The 17,589-nt window shown below is 39.4% G+C and overlaps 1 protein-coding gene across 17 annotated transcripts in view; it reads right to left on the minus strand.

Annotated features, from left to right (window-relative positions):
- Positions 1 to 3,381: 3,381 nt before the first annotated feature.
- LOC135498032 (CLIP-associating protein 1-like) overlaps positions 3,382 to 17,589 on the minus strand; it is a 45,874-nt gene continuing 31,666 nt past the window's right edge. For 10 of the 17 annotated variants that reach the window (XM_064788166.1, XM_064788171.1, XM_064788177.1 and 7 more), the window contains 15 exons: positions 16,686 to 16,736; positions 14,086 to 14,112; positions 12,497 to 12,600; positions 12,089 to 12,316; positions 11,796 to 11,874; positions 10,964 to 10,975; positions 9,284 to 9,427; positions 8,882 to 9,099; positions 8,472 to 8,727; positions 8,308 to 8,365; positions 7,960 to 8,153; positions 7,555 to 7,683; positions 7,290 to 7,427; positions 6,961 to 7,146; positions 3,382 to 6,834 (listed from right to left, as the gene is read on the minus strand). In XM_064788166.1, coding sequence (XP_064644236.1) covers positions 6,718 to 6,834; positions 6,961 to 7,146; positions 7,290 to 7,427; positions 7,555 to 7,683; positions 7,960 to 8,153; positions 8,308 to 8,365; positions 8,472 to 8,727; positions 8,882 to 9,099; positions 9,284 to 9,427; positions 10,964 to 10,975; positions 11,796 to 11,874; positions 12,089 to 12,316; positions 12,497 to 12,600; positions 14,086 to 14,112; positions 16,686 to 16,736 — 1,941 coding nt within the window. In that variant the 3' untranslated portion in view covers positions 3,382 to 6,717. The remainder of the gene's footprint in view (positions 6,835 to 6,960; positions 7,147 to 7,289; positions 7,428 to 7,554; positions 7,684 to 7,959; positions 8,154 to 8,307; positions 8,366 to 8,471; positions 8,728 to 8,881; positions 9,100 to 9,283; positions 9,428 to 10,963; positions 10,976 to 11,795; positions 11,875 to 12,088; positions 12,317 to 12,496; positions 12,601 to 14,085; positions 14,113 to 16,685; positions 16,737 to 17,589) is intronic. The other 7 variants (XM_064788173.1, XM_064788167.1, XM_064788174.1 and 4 more) reach the window with 5 other exon arrangements.

Here is a 17,589-nt window from a genome sequence, read left to right on the forward strand (position 1 = left end):
ATCTGAATCAATTTGATTAATGACTCAAAAAAATCGCCATCTTGAAACTCCATCAAGAAATTAATGGCGTTTAAATGTTTTCGGATCTCGTAAGATCCGGGTTTAGTCACGTGACGCCCCGAGACGACTCCTGAATGCGAATCGGCTTCTGGCAAATCCCTGGCTGATTGAATGGAAGGGAAAGTGAGTGATTATTAAGTAATGGCCCGGAATGTTTCATGTTCGAGCCGACGATTCGAAGTCGATCGGTCCCCTAGACGGGCTTTATTAGTGATTAGGTGATTGGCTCGGAATGGAGATGGGGTCTTATTAATGGTATACTGATGGGCCAACTGACGCGGCGAAAACAAGACGCCCACTTGAATTCTAATTTGGCGGAGCAGACGATGTTTCTTTAGCTGCTGGAGAAATAGGTCTTCATGCTTTGAATTGGTTAAATACACATCTACTAGTGTCTTTCCTAACTCAAAAACTTTCTTCATTTTCAAAATGAAGAATTTCGAACGACTGAACATGCTTGAACCTCCTACATCAAACGATACGATAGGCTCATTCTCCAGGGATACCTAATTCACCTTTACACCGGTGAGAAACTGAAAGGCTGATCCGAGCCAAGGCAAACGTTGCAACCACGTGGAAAACTCATTAATATCGTTCTGTATGGAGGCGACACCTATGAAAAAGACGTCAAACCAAATGACTGATAGCCAGGAGGCAGAGGCTGCCTTCACCCGATGAACACTACCTTGATAGCCATTTTATTCTTTAGATTACAAAATATCATGAGGAACTGGACTTGAGGAAGTGAAGCAAGACACCGAGAACGACGACTCAGCTGCACCCATGAGAGGAGAAATTGGGCCAAGGATTGACAAAATGGACTGTCCCTGGGTAGGAACAACCAGTTTGCCTAGGACGACCACAACCCTCCTATTTCGCGTCCAATGGCTATCTGTGGATGGAGCGAAAAGCTCTGCAAGGACAGAATGTGCTGAACAGCACTGATGAGACATTTGTCTCATGCATCGCTTCGACCTTCTAGTAATCTACCCCATTCGTCAAGTGACCAACGACTGACATAGGCGAAAAGAAAGACAGTACACTCAAGAAACTAGCTGTCAGTCTATTTCATTTTTTCATCCACTTCGAAGACACCAGCTCATGTTAAGCCAGCTCTTTCGTGAATTGACCAACCACTAATGACCGCATGGGCAAGGGGTAAGCCTCCGCACCCGATAAACCATCATTCCCAAAAGACACTGATTTGATTGTGCGTCCTCTTCTGAAACGACAACCTCCCAGTATATTACGCCAAGTCTTAGTTCGAGGATTGACATACCACTAACGACGTGGGCGAGGAGAAACAGTATCTGATTATGTAAAGCCATCTCTTTCGTGAGTTGACAATGACTATAAAGGAAGGACTTCTTTCACAAGAAACACTAATTCAGTTGGGATAGAAATCTTTTTTACAAATGACATCATTTTTCAAAACAAGTATATCAAGTTAAGCCTTTGGATTGACCAACCACTAATGACCAGAGCAAGGAGAAGCACAACGTTCCCGTAAACAATCAATCCGAAAAGATACTTTTCATTTTCCATCCTTCCTTTGTTTTGGTAAGTCGTACTGGGTATTAAGAGCTATCTAATGTATCTCAATCATACCCGGACAAAGGATATAAGACATGTTTATATAACGAATATCATGAAAGGTGGTCTTTATTTATCTCTGATATGACCTCATAGTACATCTTCATGACGACTTTGGTTGTGACACGGATTGATTGTCCCAGATTGCGACACAATCCGTTTCATCCCCTTGCGAGATTTTGGGTCATTTGGGTAAAAGCAATTTTTCATATCTAACAATGAGAGATCTGTAACCTTATTCAGCACGGTTCAGCAGTTCAGTGTACTCATGACGTGACGAGCGCGGTAGTTTTAGATTCGTTCCTTGGGGCATTTCTACCTTTCAGTGTCAATTCATCAAATAACTTTTATGCTAGGATAAAAGTACATGTCTTAGAGTAGACAATATTACTAGACTGAGGAAAACTGCATTTGTCTTGTTTTTATCAAAGGTACTATCATGGCTTTTAAAGATAGCTTAGTACCTAAACACACCATGAAGTATGTATTGCGCTATTGCTTATAACTAAATAGCCACAGGGACCTGGGTGTCCACACTTATGTAGAATGAGGAGGACCCTAGGATTTGGAACCAAAAATAAAATCCTTGGGCGGTCTTATCAGAATCGTGTATTGACACGTTAAAATTACTCCTGTGATAAGATTGTTAGCGGCCCTGAGCCTTTTTTGTCACTGTTGTCTCTTGGTCCTTTGAGAGACTAGGTGTGGTTGAGTACCTCATGCCGTTCTCGAGCGGAGAGTGTTCGGGCGCGAGAGAAAACTGGTGAGTGAGACTGGGTCGAACTTTGGACCAATCAGGACGCAGTTTAGAAGGGCGGAAGTAGTTTTGTCATTTTTTCAATGGTGTAGCTTGGCTATTTTCCCAAATTTTAATCTTCTAAATTATGATATAAGGATCGAACATCGAACATTGAAACAAGATGGAGTTGAAAGCTTGGAAATCGAAATGCTGGCCTGGGGATACATAATTCCAAATCTTTCTTGAATATCGAGGAACAGACATTGATTTTGATTCACTTTCGTTGGATGACACCCGGTGTCCCAGGCCTTGAGATTCTGCTGTTGCCCCGGGTCCGTCGGATGAGAGCTTTATTTGTTGTGCACGTATCGTGAATGCTTGATTGATTTGTCGATTTATTTGGATCGAACGGGAATATCCCCTCGTGAGCTGCTGGGTTCGTTAGTATCGTTGTAAACTTCGGCTGTGCACGGATAGGCCGTGCCAGCACCCACAGATTCGTATCACGTGGAGTGGATTTCTCGAATCGGTAGGTAGTACACCAAAGCGCTGGTGGCGCCAGCGTCGCGCCCAGCTGATATTGGATGAACAATCAAACCTGAAAGTATACTCCGATTTATTTCATGTGCCAAAGTTCGCCGTTACAGAGAGGACAGTTGTCTCTGGGCGTGGGAGAGGTGTGGTGGTGCCCCCTGGTGGTCCATTGTCTTAGTTCCTTTGGCCTGGTTGTGGTAGATTATTCCAGCTGTCTCTGGGCCCGTGATAGGACCAGCTATTCTGAATTGTCTGTTGTCTCTTGATGAGTTTGAGGACTGGTTGTGATGGATTGTCCTGTTGTCTCTGGACCTCTGAGAGTACAGGTCGTAGGTTTGCCCGAGGTGACATTGGGCCTGTGAGAAGACAGGTTGTGATTGATTGTCACAATTGTCCCTGGGCATGTGCCAATAAGAGGACCTTTATGAGGTGAAGAAGAAACAAGAATACTAGTATACTTTGACATACATACAACTGTTTGCGATCTTTTATTTACTGAAAGACGAGAATGATGACAAATCGAGATGGAACGATCAACAAAATGTTACTATGGTTAAGCGTATAACCAACTCTTTTACCCCCCTTCAGAACAGGATGAATTCTGTCACAAAAATGGTATAACAAATTGTTTTGAAGTTAGAAATCCTGTTAAAAAACCCTTTAAACCTAAAAAAATCAACCACTGGAACTTTATTTGGAGTCGAAATACTTGATATCAACAGTAGGGTCCACAGCTAATGTGGCCCACCCATAATGAATGTAAACACATTGTATATTTTACAACTAAACTTTTCATTTCTTTCAAAATTCAAATTATAACCTCAGAAGCTCATCAAAAAAATCCTTGGAATAATGAAAAGCTGCTGAATTTACAGTTAATAATATGGATTTTTTGTTTCAGGCCTGGTATGCGTATTATAATATTCAGACTTGTACGAGGCCCAAGACCAAAATAACTTGAATTTACTGAAAGTTGGTTTATTTCATAGTGTGCTCCGATACTGTTGATGCTAATTTGGGAAAATAACAACCAAAAACAAAGGAGACAAAAGATACTGGATTTCAAATCGAAAAATAAACAAAGGCTTCACACAAATTAAAATAACAAGAGACTGGCCGCTGAAGTTAAGAGACAGCCAGCGCTGTCACCTATCTTTGCGGCATGATACTAATAATTTGACACCAGCATGGCCGACATCGAGAATGAACCGAGTTAATGCATCACAGGATCACAACAGTAAACCTCTCCTCATCCTTTTCCAAATTTATACCAGGGCCCTGTGGTGGACATGGGCAAACATGACAGTAGCAGAACCAACCTTAAGCTTACCACTTATTCATTACTAGATAGGTCTACATTAACGATTAGTTACATCTGGAACACCTCAGGAAATTCGCAGAACGAGAAGTTGTTCATTTTCTATATGCTCCAGAAGGTGCCAGTGGCTGTTTTTATCAATTGCAGTTCCATGTATGTAATTGAAGTTCAAAACTAGCCAGGCCATGAGATAAATAAAGACTAGTACATGTAGTAAGTGCTTGTACTGAAAACTTCGTGTAGATTTGCACACAGCCTTTCTGTACAAAAGTGAAGTAAAAGCATTTATTGGTCTTTATTTATATCACCGTCACCAGGATATTTATTCCAAATTCCTGTTTCTTCAGAATAGGTAATTTATTCTGCCGACTCAACCTCAACAAAGACAAACCTTTCAGGAGAAGAAATACAACATCTGAGTTGCTCCGATTATCTCTGAGGTGTGCCAAATAATCGAGATACTCATTAACAACATACATGTATAATACAATTTGTAAACACTGCATTTTTACGGTCTTAGCAATATGTACAAAAGGCGCATTTTCTTCAAAAAATTCGACATAATGAAATAACACAGACTTGAAAACGTATACACACGCAGTGAAATGCTTGTCTGAATGAAAAGTACATGACGGCCAACTTGACCAGAAACGTGTAGTCGTACATAACCACACGCAACACGTAAAACTGAAATATTTTAAGATATACCTACATTCAAAATTCTACATGTCTGGCAATAACTGTAAACCACTAAATTGTGCTGCGCTTTATTTTCACAATTTGCTAAATTTTCTTTTAAAATGTGAATTACACAATTTTCGTTTTGATGGATTTCGAAATTTCTTTCGGTTTACCAATAAAATATTATATATTTTTCACTTTTCATTTTTGCAAATCTAGGGTATTTGCGAAATCTGCAAATAAAATGCAAAAAAAATTTAGCGGTCTATATTGCCCATTTTAATACCTACAGGTCCCAAAAGCCCAATGAACATTCATCATAAGCAAAATAGGTCTCAAAAGGCTGCTCCCTTGAATACCTCTAAAAGAAACGGACTAAACTGCTCAGATTTTATCCAGCTGCAATGAGTACTTTGTACAGTACTGACAATCCCAAATTACCTTATTCAGTCCTTAGCCAGATGCCTACATGTATGAAATAATATTGATTTCATACAAATTTTACTCACATATCTGAAGTCAGTGTGAGGCCTTGTCTCGTTAAAAAATCTATTCTATAAAGATGAAATTACTTTTTGAAATATTTGTGAAGCGAACGCCCATACACACACTCACTATATTCATTTATGGAGATGACAATCATTTTATCCACATCCCATCCAAACATTAAGTGGTGGTTATTTATGTCGTTTATACAAGGTGTTAGCTAAAGTCATTGGTGTCAAATTCCGTTGTTTACATTAGCATCCTAGTCTTTATACTATTTTTGGAATGAGAGGGCTACACACCTGAAACCAAGTCGTTAGAAAACACTCAATAGGTGGCAGTTATTTGACGTTGTATGCGGCAAAATGGATTTGAGGTTAACCCAAGCCCAACAGTTAGTTTTACAATACATCTATTCTGTACAGAGGAAAACATACACTTTTACCCAGTATGATCGCGGGCACTCCATAAATTACTCTTACATATATTTCCATTTACTCACATTTACAAGTAATCATCGATTTAGAAAAAAAATTGGCGCGGAAATTTGGGGCTACAGATGTCCCGACTGAAGGCATTTTTTCTGCCTCTGGCATTCCATTTCAACTTGACACCTTTTTTTGCAATCTACCATCTGCAAAATTTTGCATAAAACATCCCCCCCTCCCCCTCCCCAAGCATGCAATTCAAAAGGCAGGAAAAATAAGCAGCTTAATACATTCAATGATATGGTAGGTGACCCTCCTTAGATATTTCTTCTTATGACACATTGATGAGATAGCAATTTTGATTCAGAGCCCTAGCGTTGTTACTTAGCAACACTCACATCACCATAGCAACAGTAACCACTGCCACCATAGCAACCATTGATCTCCACAGCAACAACATAAGTGACCATAGCAACAGTGAAAACATATTGATGCCCTCAACAGACACTACTAACACGATCTTGTCAAAAGTTCTGCAACTTCGTCTAACCAGGACACAGTTTTCAGAATAACAGTGCGACACTGAACCTCTAAAGTGAAATAGGCCCCTCATTTTTCATTGACAATCTACAAACTAGGGTTCTTTGCTATTCTAAGCATTTCCTGTTGCCTCTTCCTTCGTAACTATATAATTGGCGACAATAAGCATCAAGTGCTGAATAGCGACACAGTTAACCCACTGTTCACCGAAGCAATGACTTTCCAAACAATTTTAATCTACCATATCAATCATCCGAATTACAGCCATCCACATCATCCCCAATACTCAAGACCTTGAACTTCAAACAGTCCATTAAAAATCGACTCCTCAACTCGGATCAAAGCATCCCTTCAGAGGACGTCGGGGAAGCGATCTGCGAGTGGACTGTACTCCCCGAGTTGCCAGCCTGTCGCTTGCTCTGTTCTCGCTTGATGTACAGGTTCACCAGCTTCAACTGAAACAACAAGGAAAGAGATAAGATCTAATACATGTACTCAAACTAATTGAAGTAACTTAGAGAGACTTTCAAATTTCGTTTTGAGGGCAATGCGGCCTTATAGATCCAATCTTCACAACTTACCTTGCTTCCCGTCAGATCGTCCAGATATGGCCTCATCTCTTCACCGACGATCATGTAGGCAGCTACGAGACAGAATACAGATGCTTTTCTCATTGCACTCTCGTCATGGTCGCATGCCTTGATCAGGTCAGGTGTCAAGTCTGGCAGAAGACGTAGCAACATTTCCCGCTGCATTTGGTCCACAACCTGGAACCAATGGAGACATTGCAGAATGAAAACTCCTGACGATATTAGAGAGAGCACTTTGATTTCTTCAACACTGATAATGATGGCGGTAATGATGATGATGATGACTTGGATGCTGTTAACGATAATAGAATCAACTGTACCTTGTTTTCTAGTTTCAATGCCGCCAGACTGATGGGGAATTCCGATGTTTTGATGATGGGTTGAATGACTCTCAAGCACTGTTCTGATGGAATGGTATTCGCTATCGTCGTAGCGCAATCCTCTGCAGCTCGCACAACCTGACGTGAAAAGAATATGTCAAACATTTCATTTCGCACCATACACTGGACTTTCCTTTAAGCGGACAACTCGGTCAGCTGAATATCCTCTGTATTTGATGTTCATTTCAAAATTGTTAGTACTTACCGATTTGGCGGGGTCTTGATGAGCCTCTAATACTCGAAGTATTGTTAATTCTGCATAATCCCTGAACCGATCACCCTGGTTCCGCAGTATCTCTCGTAACGTACGGAGAGCTAATGCCTTCACATTGGCCTGGAGGGAGACGAAATTTTGCAATCAATAAAAACAACTTGGATAAGAAGAAGGCCGTCAGTTGACAAACTGTGCTCAGACCATATTTTGGAATCATTGGACTAATAAAGAAACCCTATGACATGGCCATTCAAGGCATTTGTCTTGATAAGCACTTCTAGATGAAAAGATAAACTTTTTGATTCATAGCTGTCTATCATTTTGATAGATAGTATATGTTATCTCTAATCTTTTTCAAATTTTAATTCCATTATTTCAAGAGTAAAGGCCACTCACATCATCGTCCCCAAGCGTCTCCAACAAAATGAGAAGAATGCTCTTGAAATGTTCGTCCCACAGATTGTTGGTGGTCAGGTGACCTTCCCTCGTCAACTTGGCCAGTGTCATCATGGCGTTCTTGCGCTCTGCGTGTCGCTCGTTGTGATTTGACAGCTCTGATAAGATTTCTGCTACCATGTCACCTTTGAAATCTCAAAGAGAAAAAGACGTTAGGTTGCGTCAAGCCTGAGGCCAGAGGATGATTAAATTATCAATGGAGGTCCATAATCTCAATCTAATGCATGTCTTACTCAAAGCAAAGTGACTTTCCCAAGGCAACAAGCTATAACTTGGAGCATATCTTACCATTGTCGCCTAAAGTATCAACATGACATTCAAATGTGGTGTGGCACTGTTGAACATCCTGGAACAAGAACAAAAACAAAATGAATTCGAGCTAGCAAATGCAATACTGATCACTGCATCATTGCCCAGGGCCAAGAAAATTACAGTTAAGTCACAAAACTTACATGATCCTGATAATAAGATGGATTGTAAATCGACTTATGCATATCCTGCTTATGATTTGCGTCCTGTCGATGACTCATGTTATTGTCGCCACCATCTCGTGACTCGGGCAGCGATATCTGTGAAATGCCACTATCTTGTGACGTTGTGTCGCGTTCTTGCGTCAGTTTCTGTATATCGGCCGACGTCTGTCGTATTGAGTTGTAGATTTCTTCCGGATTCATATTCTCTGTTTCATATTCATCTAATTGATTTGACCTGGAAAATCAGAAAATGAAGAAAAGTCAATTATCAACAAAAACAAATTCATCTTCAAGAACTGTATCTACAAATGCAATATTTGCTCCTGTTCTTGCGTGAACTGGCCAATTCTGAAGTACTGCACTGACATTCTCAGCTACCCCCAACTTACCTAGGAGTTACTGGTTTAAATCGGCTCGGCGTGTGTCCAGGTGGACTGGCAAAGTTCCTCGGTGACAATACATCTGGATCGGAGCTGGCCGCTTTTTTCAAATGACTGTGAATTATTTTCGTAGCACTTTCCTGGAATGTTTTTGGCATACTTGATAACATGATGGAAAACTCTGGGCTGTTTAGGTCGAATAGGGCGATAATCACAGCACTTGCAGCCTGAAAATTAAACAAAAAGTTAAAGAGAATAAAAACATACTGCAAGAATACGCCAATGACACACTAAATAAAAATTTCCCATCACGAACACCATCATTGGCCCAAACACAAAACAACAGCCCAACACACTTTTGCCTAGATTCAACCCAAAAGATATTGTTAAAGAACTCAAAATCTGTCTTACTTTTCTAACTTCAACACTCTTTGGTTCCGCACACCATGTGATGATCTTGGAGACTGCCACTCGTATCTCCGGGTTGTTGACAAGGTCCGACGGGTCCATGAGCATGATAAGGGTGTACATGTAATTCAATACGCCAGTCTTCACCTGTAAGGCAATAAAGAGAAGAGTCAGAGGAGGAGAGGCGAGTAACACATGCAAGGCTTAGCGTAGGCTTCCGGTAGATTGTAGACAGACTGTACGATATTTCAGATATTTCAATTGAAAACTGCATCACAATCAAAGGATTCCACAGTGAGACAATTTTTTCTCAGAAATACATAAGATTTTCATCAAAGGCCTTCTCTTCCACTTCCCTATTAATCATCAGAAGTGCATCACTTGTTGATATGCACTTCCAGAACCATAAAAATTTATTTTTTCAGATCTGCAACGAATTGTCGAAAACAGTCAAAACATACACCATCTGATGAAGACTTTATGCTAGTCCTGGAACGTTTACAGTCTAAGGGTCATGGTCAGTTCAAAGCCATGGAAATAAGCAGATGATGAAGATGTGTTTGTTTTCTTCTGATGAATGATGATGATGACATGCTGTCAGCGAAGTGTCTAAAATCAAGAGGGGGTATCCATTATTTGAGGTGGTCGAACTAAACAGTAGCCAAGCATAGCTTAATTTCAACCCAAAATTAAAATATTTCAACATTGGCATCTGTTTTAGAGTAAACGCCTACTTTTGGCAATTTATAAGAGAATACACGCCGACCTATTGAGACAACTAAGCCAAGACTATTTTATGACTATTTTAACAGGCATAACAGCTATAACATGACACACTCCAATGACTACAGTAGCATGATGCAGCACAAAGTTGATAACATGTTTACACTGCCAAGTATACCACCTCTAACAAACTGCATTGACAAACAAGTACTGGACCATCAACATGTGATAACCAATGGAAAACACTTAGAAATACACTAAAAATGAAGAGTTTTCAAAAGAACAGAAATGAATTGTTTGTATGACTTAAAAACAAAATAAGTTGAACACTTGAGCACATGCAGACAAAGATTTGGGTGGTGATGTTCAATTTTATGATTAGGGAGAAAAAACGTATTGATTTGCAGTAAACTTTGGATGCCACAAAATACATCTCTTATCTATGTCGTGAGGACTCCAGAACTTTTTGCGTTTTGAAACATCATGCATTAGTACGGAGGAGCTACCAGCCAATAATGCATGAATGCCATCATTCATTCGATTTGGGAAAAACTATGTGCATGCCTAGTTCATTTGCATACTTTGGGCCTTTTGTATGAGTTTGGCTTGGGTCAATACAGATGTTAATGCATGAAAGCGTGGGGAAAAACTCCAGCAAAAGCCAGTTCATTTGGACCCTTGTTCAGGATAACAGTCGGAGGTTTAAGAAGCACATCTAGATATCACAGAATACGAGTTTGAAATAAAATAATTTTAGTAGAACAAGAGTTTACGAACAATGAATAATGATATCAGTGTTCTCCTCTGGTGATTTTAGCATGGCAAATCACATGGCAGGAAGAATTTAATTTCAAAATCTATTATTATTTTTCAGTTTTGTTTTTGACGTGACGTCTTTCCTGCTATGAACGACCCATGGAGAACACTGACGAAGATGCATGCCGAAACTAAATGGTTTACCGATGGCTTCGACTAAGTGATTGAAAAAGAAGAAATTGTGGGTAAAAGTCTACAAGTCTACAATTCAAGAATCTACTTGTATGAAACACTTTTAACTTGAGTGTGTTCAAGTACATGTTTATATGTAGATGAAGCACAGGTAAGAATTTTCATTGTCTGTCTGATGCTACAGAAATTGTTTTGAGAGAGTGTTGAGGTTCATCAGCAACAAATGCCGTCCGCGGTATACCAAGATAACAAGAGATGTATGCAGATGACCCTTGATCATGACCTAAACTATGAAAAGTAATTCCAATGATTTTCATGTGCAAGCAAACACCATACATTTATATGCATACATTATTACATGTGTATGCACCCATCATACATTATACACTTGTGTGCACATATCATTGTATGCATCCATCATACATTTGTATGCATATATGTGTACATTTGTATGCATACATCATACATGTTTTGTACATACATGTAATCTACCGGTATACAATATGCTATATGTGACGAAGGATGTAATCTACCGGTTTACAATATGCAATATGTGGCGAAGGCTAATATGCACATATCGTCCCATGCCAACCGAAAACCAAGCACAGTGCTTCTGTGTCTTACTTTTTAGCATTTGCTCTGCACTTGGAGGTGTTGTGTACAGAGAGCAACTCTCCTACAATGCAGGATGAGGGTTTTACATGCCACTACAGTTGGAAGTTACTCATGTTTCTCACTTGGTGGGGTCTTATGCTTGCCCTGGCCTAGACATCAGATACGGGAACTTCCCCACAACCCTTATAAAAGTACCATTTCAATTTCAAACCACTTTAAAGCAGCTCACCTTCAGATTGTGTGCCTGTGTCTGGTCTGTTATATACTTTGATAGAATACTGAATTGGTGGTCATAGTGGAAACACTCCCTGAAAGAAAGAATTGAAGACATTTCATCACCGCCAGCATGCCACAACAAAGCAATCAATTTGCCTTCCAGATTGACCAATGTTGATAATTGCAATATACTCTTAAAGGATATTGCCTTTACCTAGATTAATTCCTAAATTAGTCTCTGTTTGAAACAATTGCATAAAAGTTCGTCTCCAATCTGTGAATACTGGACGTAGAATCTTCACCTACCTAACGGCATCTAAAGCTCGAGATATTTTTGACTGCACTGATCCAAGCACGTCAGCACCGAGTTTATTCAACAATCGCGTGAGTAGTACGTATAGCCAGTCTTGGATGTCATTACGATACACATGAATGAACTCGATTAGAACTTCTAGGAACAGGCCGAAGACTTTCCCGTGTGGATCATGGAACATTCGTGTGAAGATTTCGGTGACTTTCTTCACCTCAAGTCGACTGAAAAAGCAGTTTATAATGGTTGGCGAAAAAAAAACAAATATGGTTTTCGTCAGCTTTCACAGGCGTTTGGCAATGGTAACTGACCATAATGCCTGCGACAGTGGCAAAACTGAAAATGTACAATGCTACAACAACCTCGGCTCTAAAGAGTGTCCTTTGAGGTGAATTTACACTTACTTCAATATCCTAGTAGAATGTAATAGTTTTTTTAACGAGAGTAGGCCCTCCTTCCTATCAGCCCATGAACCACTGGCCAGGTTGCCAACAATCTCTGCCACGTCCTGCAATAGCAAATAGACAGGTTCAAAATATTTGTGGTTTAAGGAAAGAGGAAGAGGAATGAACCCGAAAATACATTGATAAAGTTTTTCCTGACTTTCTTGGGAGAAACTGTACAGTGCACTCTGTAGCTTGGCATACATCATTATCTTTTGAATGCTTGGCAGTGTATTGGAATATTTGTCTCACAATTTTGAAATTATAAAGAACCTTGTTGGATATTCTTGCCTTTTCTCAAATTCAACTTTCAAATGATGGGTTTCTTAGACAATATATGGCAATAAGGAGTTGAGCAAAGTTCAAAAATAAGTTAAAATTGCAATAAACTTTTGTGGTAGCTATGGTACATTTGTCAATATGGTAACAACATGATGGTAACCAAGGTGAAACTAGGAAATCGCAGGCACAGGAAGAAATATTGTAGCATCAATCACACAACACACAAGCCGAAATTATTTAGCTGAAAAAAATAATATGATGATTAGTGCCAGGTATGAAGGAACAGGAAATGATATTGATGCAAACGAATCTCCCTTAGGACTGGACGCCGCGACTGACAATAAGTCTGCCAATTTGTCTCCAAACATAGAGCCCTAGGCTAATTCCCCAATCGGGCAAAACGAAACAGAAGTGGCCACTAGTCCTTTAAGAGTTGGATGGATAGATGGATAACATCACATCCTTTTATTATGAAGTGATTACTTGACATGACTTAGTGATCTGAGGACCCTAGTTGTATCCACAATGATGGTTGATACAGATGACGTCATCACCGCCACAGTGGAAACCAAACAAGTGGCCACGGACTCAAATATGAAGACTTTTATGCCAGTTCAACCCAGGTTACGCATTAGCAGTCCAATATGGCCGAGATGATCTCATCTATAATCATAGCAAACAAGGATGAGGATGAAATGATCATGTTTGGAATGAGGAAGGCACAGACTTTGGGCATTCAAGTGACAGTACAGCTCTCCTTGTAAATCCAAATAACATAAGTTTTATCCAAAACCTCATAACTTATGACACAATGATTGCATCAGACTTGGAGAATACTCATAAGAGCTTTTCAATGAATGGTCACAGCTATGTTTTGACAATTTGCACACTTTAAGCTTGAGGGGCCATGTTTTAGTCCAAAATTTTAGTTTTAAGGCAAGGATACAAGTACCTAAGAACTGAACTGAAAGTCATGCCCAGGTCATTGTATGAATGTATGGCATTTGAAGCTTCTACTCAAGACTGTCAGAGGCACTGTCAAATTACTCAGCAAAATTTCAAAGCTACAGCTATCTAAGAAGTAAACTTCCTTTACATGTGGTTGCCAAACTTAGCCAAATTAACCCTTTCATTCAATGGACTCGATCTAAGGTGTTATTATTGGGTCTCCGGCAGTCATGGGCAGACATGATGAAGAGGGGTAAGGATAAATGAATGAAGCATGGTTTATCTTCAGCAGCACAGCGAGACGACAGCATGGTCGTTACCTTGGGGAGTGTCTTTTCGTCATCGCCCTATAAACGAATGTAAGATTACTAGGTTAAGTGACATAGGGGGCAAGGTGTGTCAAAGAAGGGGGTGTAGTGAGTCGTGCACATGGGACACCAATCAAAATATCCATGTTGAAACTTATACGAATGCAGTCAGCTGTGTTGAAGATTCATGGTTCAAAGACTTGATCGAAGAGGTACACTTCGGTGCTACGATGTGAGTGCCAGTTCTTGTCACAATTTTCATCCGTGTTACCTATCTAATACTTGTTTGAGTCAAAGACTCTCAACAAAGACTTCTTGCACTTGTAAGGCCACTGACAGCAAGTGAATTATGTGACAAACAGCTACACAACAAGATGTGCAACAATGTGTGTTGTACAATATTTAAATAACCTGCCCCAACTTGTTGTGCTTGGGGAAAATGTCACCTGGCAGGCAATTTTCAGAAAAACCTCACCAGTTTAAACATGACTACAAATGACTCGTATTCAGAAACAACATTATGGACATATTCAATATTTACAACAATTGATAAATTCAGTTCACAAGTTCATTCAAACTGACTTTTTCTTTTTGTGTTGTTCTGACAGTATTGAAGTCACTACAAAGGTCAGTAGGTTGAAAAAAACAGAGTTTTGTTTCGAATGTCTCTACAATGTCTCTGACCATTCAAAGTGTATAATGTAGGTCTCCTTAAAGGAGAAATCTGGTCAGGTATTGTGGACTGAGACACCAACAGTAAAGCGGTGAAGATGAAAACATCTAAATAGTAGAAAGGCAAGTATTAAGACAGAGAAAGGTATGGTGAAGATATCCATGAAACTTTTTTTGGAAGACAGGGGAAATGAACTGGATAGAAATCATTTTAGAAATTTTGGTAATTAGTTTTATAGAACATGCATCATAAGAAGGAAGGCTAGTTCTGAAATTTATGTTAATAAAGATTAGTATATATATTGAACTTTGACCTATGTTAATAGTCATGACATGACCTCTGACATTTAATTTAACCATTTCCATATTTTTAATTTAATGCTAATAAGACAAATAAAGTGACAGACTACAAAGACAGAAATTGACAAAATTGAAAGTGAAAAGACGAAAATAACGAAAAATTCTGCCTACTTTGGATACTTGTTTGGGTGGTTTGCTCCAAACCTGTGACTGCAGGTCACCGATTGCAAAAGGAGGGAAAAAAGTAACAAAAGATTTTAAAACAAGATGCCAAACTGTTTAACGAATTACCATTTCTGTTAGGTTGTTTAGTGTTACATTCATAGGCTTAGTAAGTGTAAACAAACCAAAAGGTTGCTGATTGACAGATAGTTCGGATATCTACTTTAATTGGGTAGTTTGAAAACAGTAGTTCTGATTATTTTGCAGTAGAAATCCGACAGTAGGATACACATTTAAAGGTAATAGCTCTTACACATAGGTATTTTATTGACAGGACATGGCTAGCGACATGCCCAACTTATAAACCAGGCAAGAGGATTACATTTAATTCAACAGACAAAAGAGAAACGGCCATTTTTCAAAATAACTCGCAACATTTTGTGTTCAAGTATTTATTTCTTTGCTGTGATGTGGGGCTTTTAACCACATTTTGTGTTCAAGTATTTCTTTGCTGTGATGTGGGGCTGATAACCACTTCGAGTTTGTGAAAGGATTCGTGCATGTGCCGGCAACACTAAACATGCAAATTATTAGCGGAAATGGCAAGAAAAGGTGTCTACTTGGTCGATCCGTTTTGATACGAAATGTTTTGTACACTTGCTCAGTCGGTCTAGTATCGAGGTAAGGTAAGCTTAGGATATAGATGTTAGTTTGTAAAGTGAAAAAGATGCATTGCTTTAAAATAGCTTGCACAGTTCACTTTTTTGCAGATTTTTAACAAATCTGGCAACCAATAGGTCATTGTGACATTTTGTATGTGATTGTATGCTATTCGTATCTTTTTAGGCAATTTCTTCAATCGAAGGATGCATGACCAGGATTGGCACCAAGAATTGAAAACAAGAAGGTATGACGCTCGATCCCAGACAATGCTTGAGGTCAGTAAAACTTGTTTGTAAATACGTAAACAATAGTCCTATTTCTAATACAGAGAGCGATGCTAACACAATCATTTTGTGGCAATCGATTTTTGAGTGCAACCAATTTAAAGCCCCAATAAATCTTATACGAAAATTGGGCAGTTCACCTTGATAAGTAACACACTTTTTATTAAGAGTGACATACAGACAGATATTTCGGCAAGTAAAGCAAAATGGTTAGGTCACGCTTGAGATTAGAGATGGAGAAAAAATCCAATTGTTCGACAGTACGACAACTATTAGATAGGATAGAGATCACTTGTGCCCAAACTAACAGGACTTTTGGTAATTTCCACCCCAATTCAGAAGGTCCGTGAGCTTATTACTTCTGCTTTCAGCAAGGAAAGGTTGCACCAACTGGCATCAGTGAGAATGCCGGTCTTATAGCGGTGCCATCTTTTCTCAAACTGTGAAATGAAAGTTGACGTTATTGCAAGCAGGTTACCACACGTATGGACACGACACGATTCGTTGACGTAAAAGGTGACATAAAAATACCTTGACTGAGGAATGATGGGACTTCCGTCGATCGCTGTTGTAATCTAGGTTCTGATTGGATGATAGAATGGAGAGAGATGATTGGTTAGTGAGAGAGCCAATGGTGATAGAGCTTAGGGAGGAAGGGATGTTGATGACGATGATGAGCTATGAAATATCTGAAATCTGAAATCTCCATTAATATGACGCTGGTCTCCATTATCCCGCAAGGACTTTGGCTGATTCTAATTTTATCTAGGAGGTTTTAAGTCATTAGTTGTCATTAGAAAAAGGAGACGCCTATTGTCCGAGAGGGATAAACTGGGCCATTGATCACCAAGAGGAGAAGTCATAAAATAAACCAATCACAAGATCAGCTGTTGAACAGACCACGATATTTTGACTGCCTTGTTCTACCCATTGTTGTTGGAGAGACAAGTATGGAACGGATCGAGCGATTTCTAGAGCAGGAACAGAAACCAACGCGCTTTTGAAATGAGATGATTTTGGTCCTTTCATGACACCTCCTCCTCGGGATAGAATAACTAGGATTTATACCTGGAACACTAATAAAGGAAATAACGCGGTTTTGCTACACCCCTAACATCCTGTAGACTAACAACATTAAACCGCTCCTAAAACTCACTAACCAAACGATTCACAAACTCAGACAGTGCAAAGGAAAGACATGCAGTTCACAATATTCAACTATTTTTTTACTTGTAAATGACTTGTTTTCTTTACAAGGCAATGAAGAAAGCACAGACAATAGCCTGCAGTGTATTCCATACCTCATGCAAAAACCCAAAGGGGTTACGACACTGGTAATGATGATGATGATGATGAAGACCAGTTGAATATTGTGAACAAGAGTGCAAGGAAATATAGTTGCAACCCAATAATTTCTAGTTCAGATATAAAACTG

This window comes from Lineus longissimus, chromosome 13 (assembly GCF_910592395.1).
Source record: "Lineus longissimus chromosome 13, tnLinLong1.2, whole genome shotgun sequence".
Lineage (NCBI taxonomy): Eukaryota > Metazoa > Nemertea > Pilidiophora > Heteronemertea > Lineidae > Lineus > Lineus longissimus.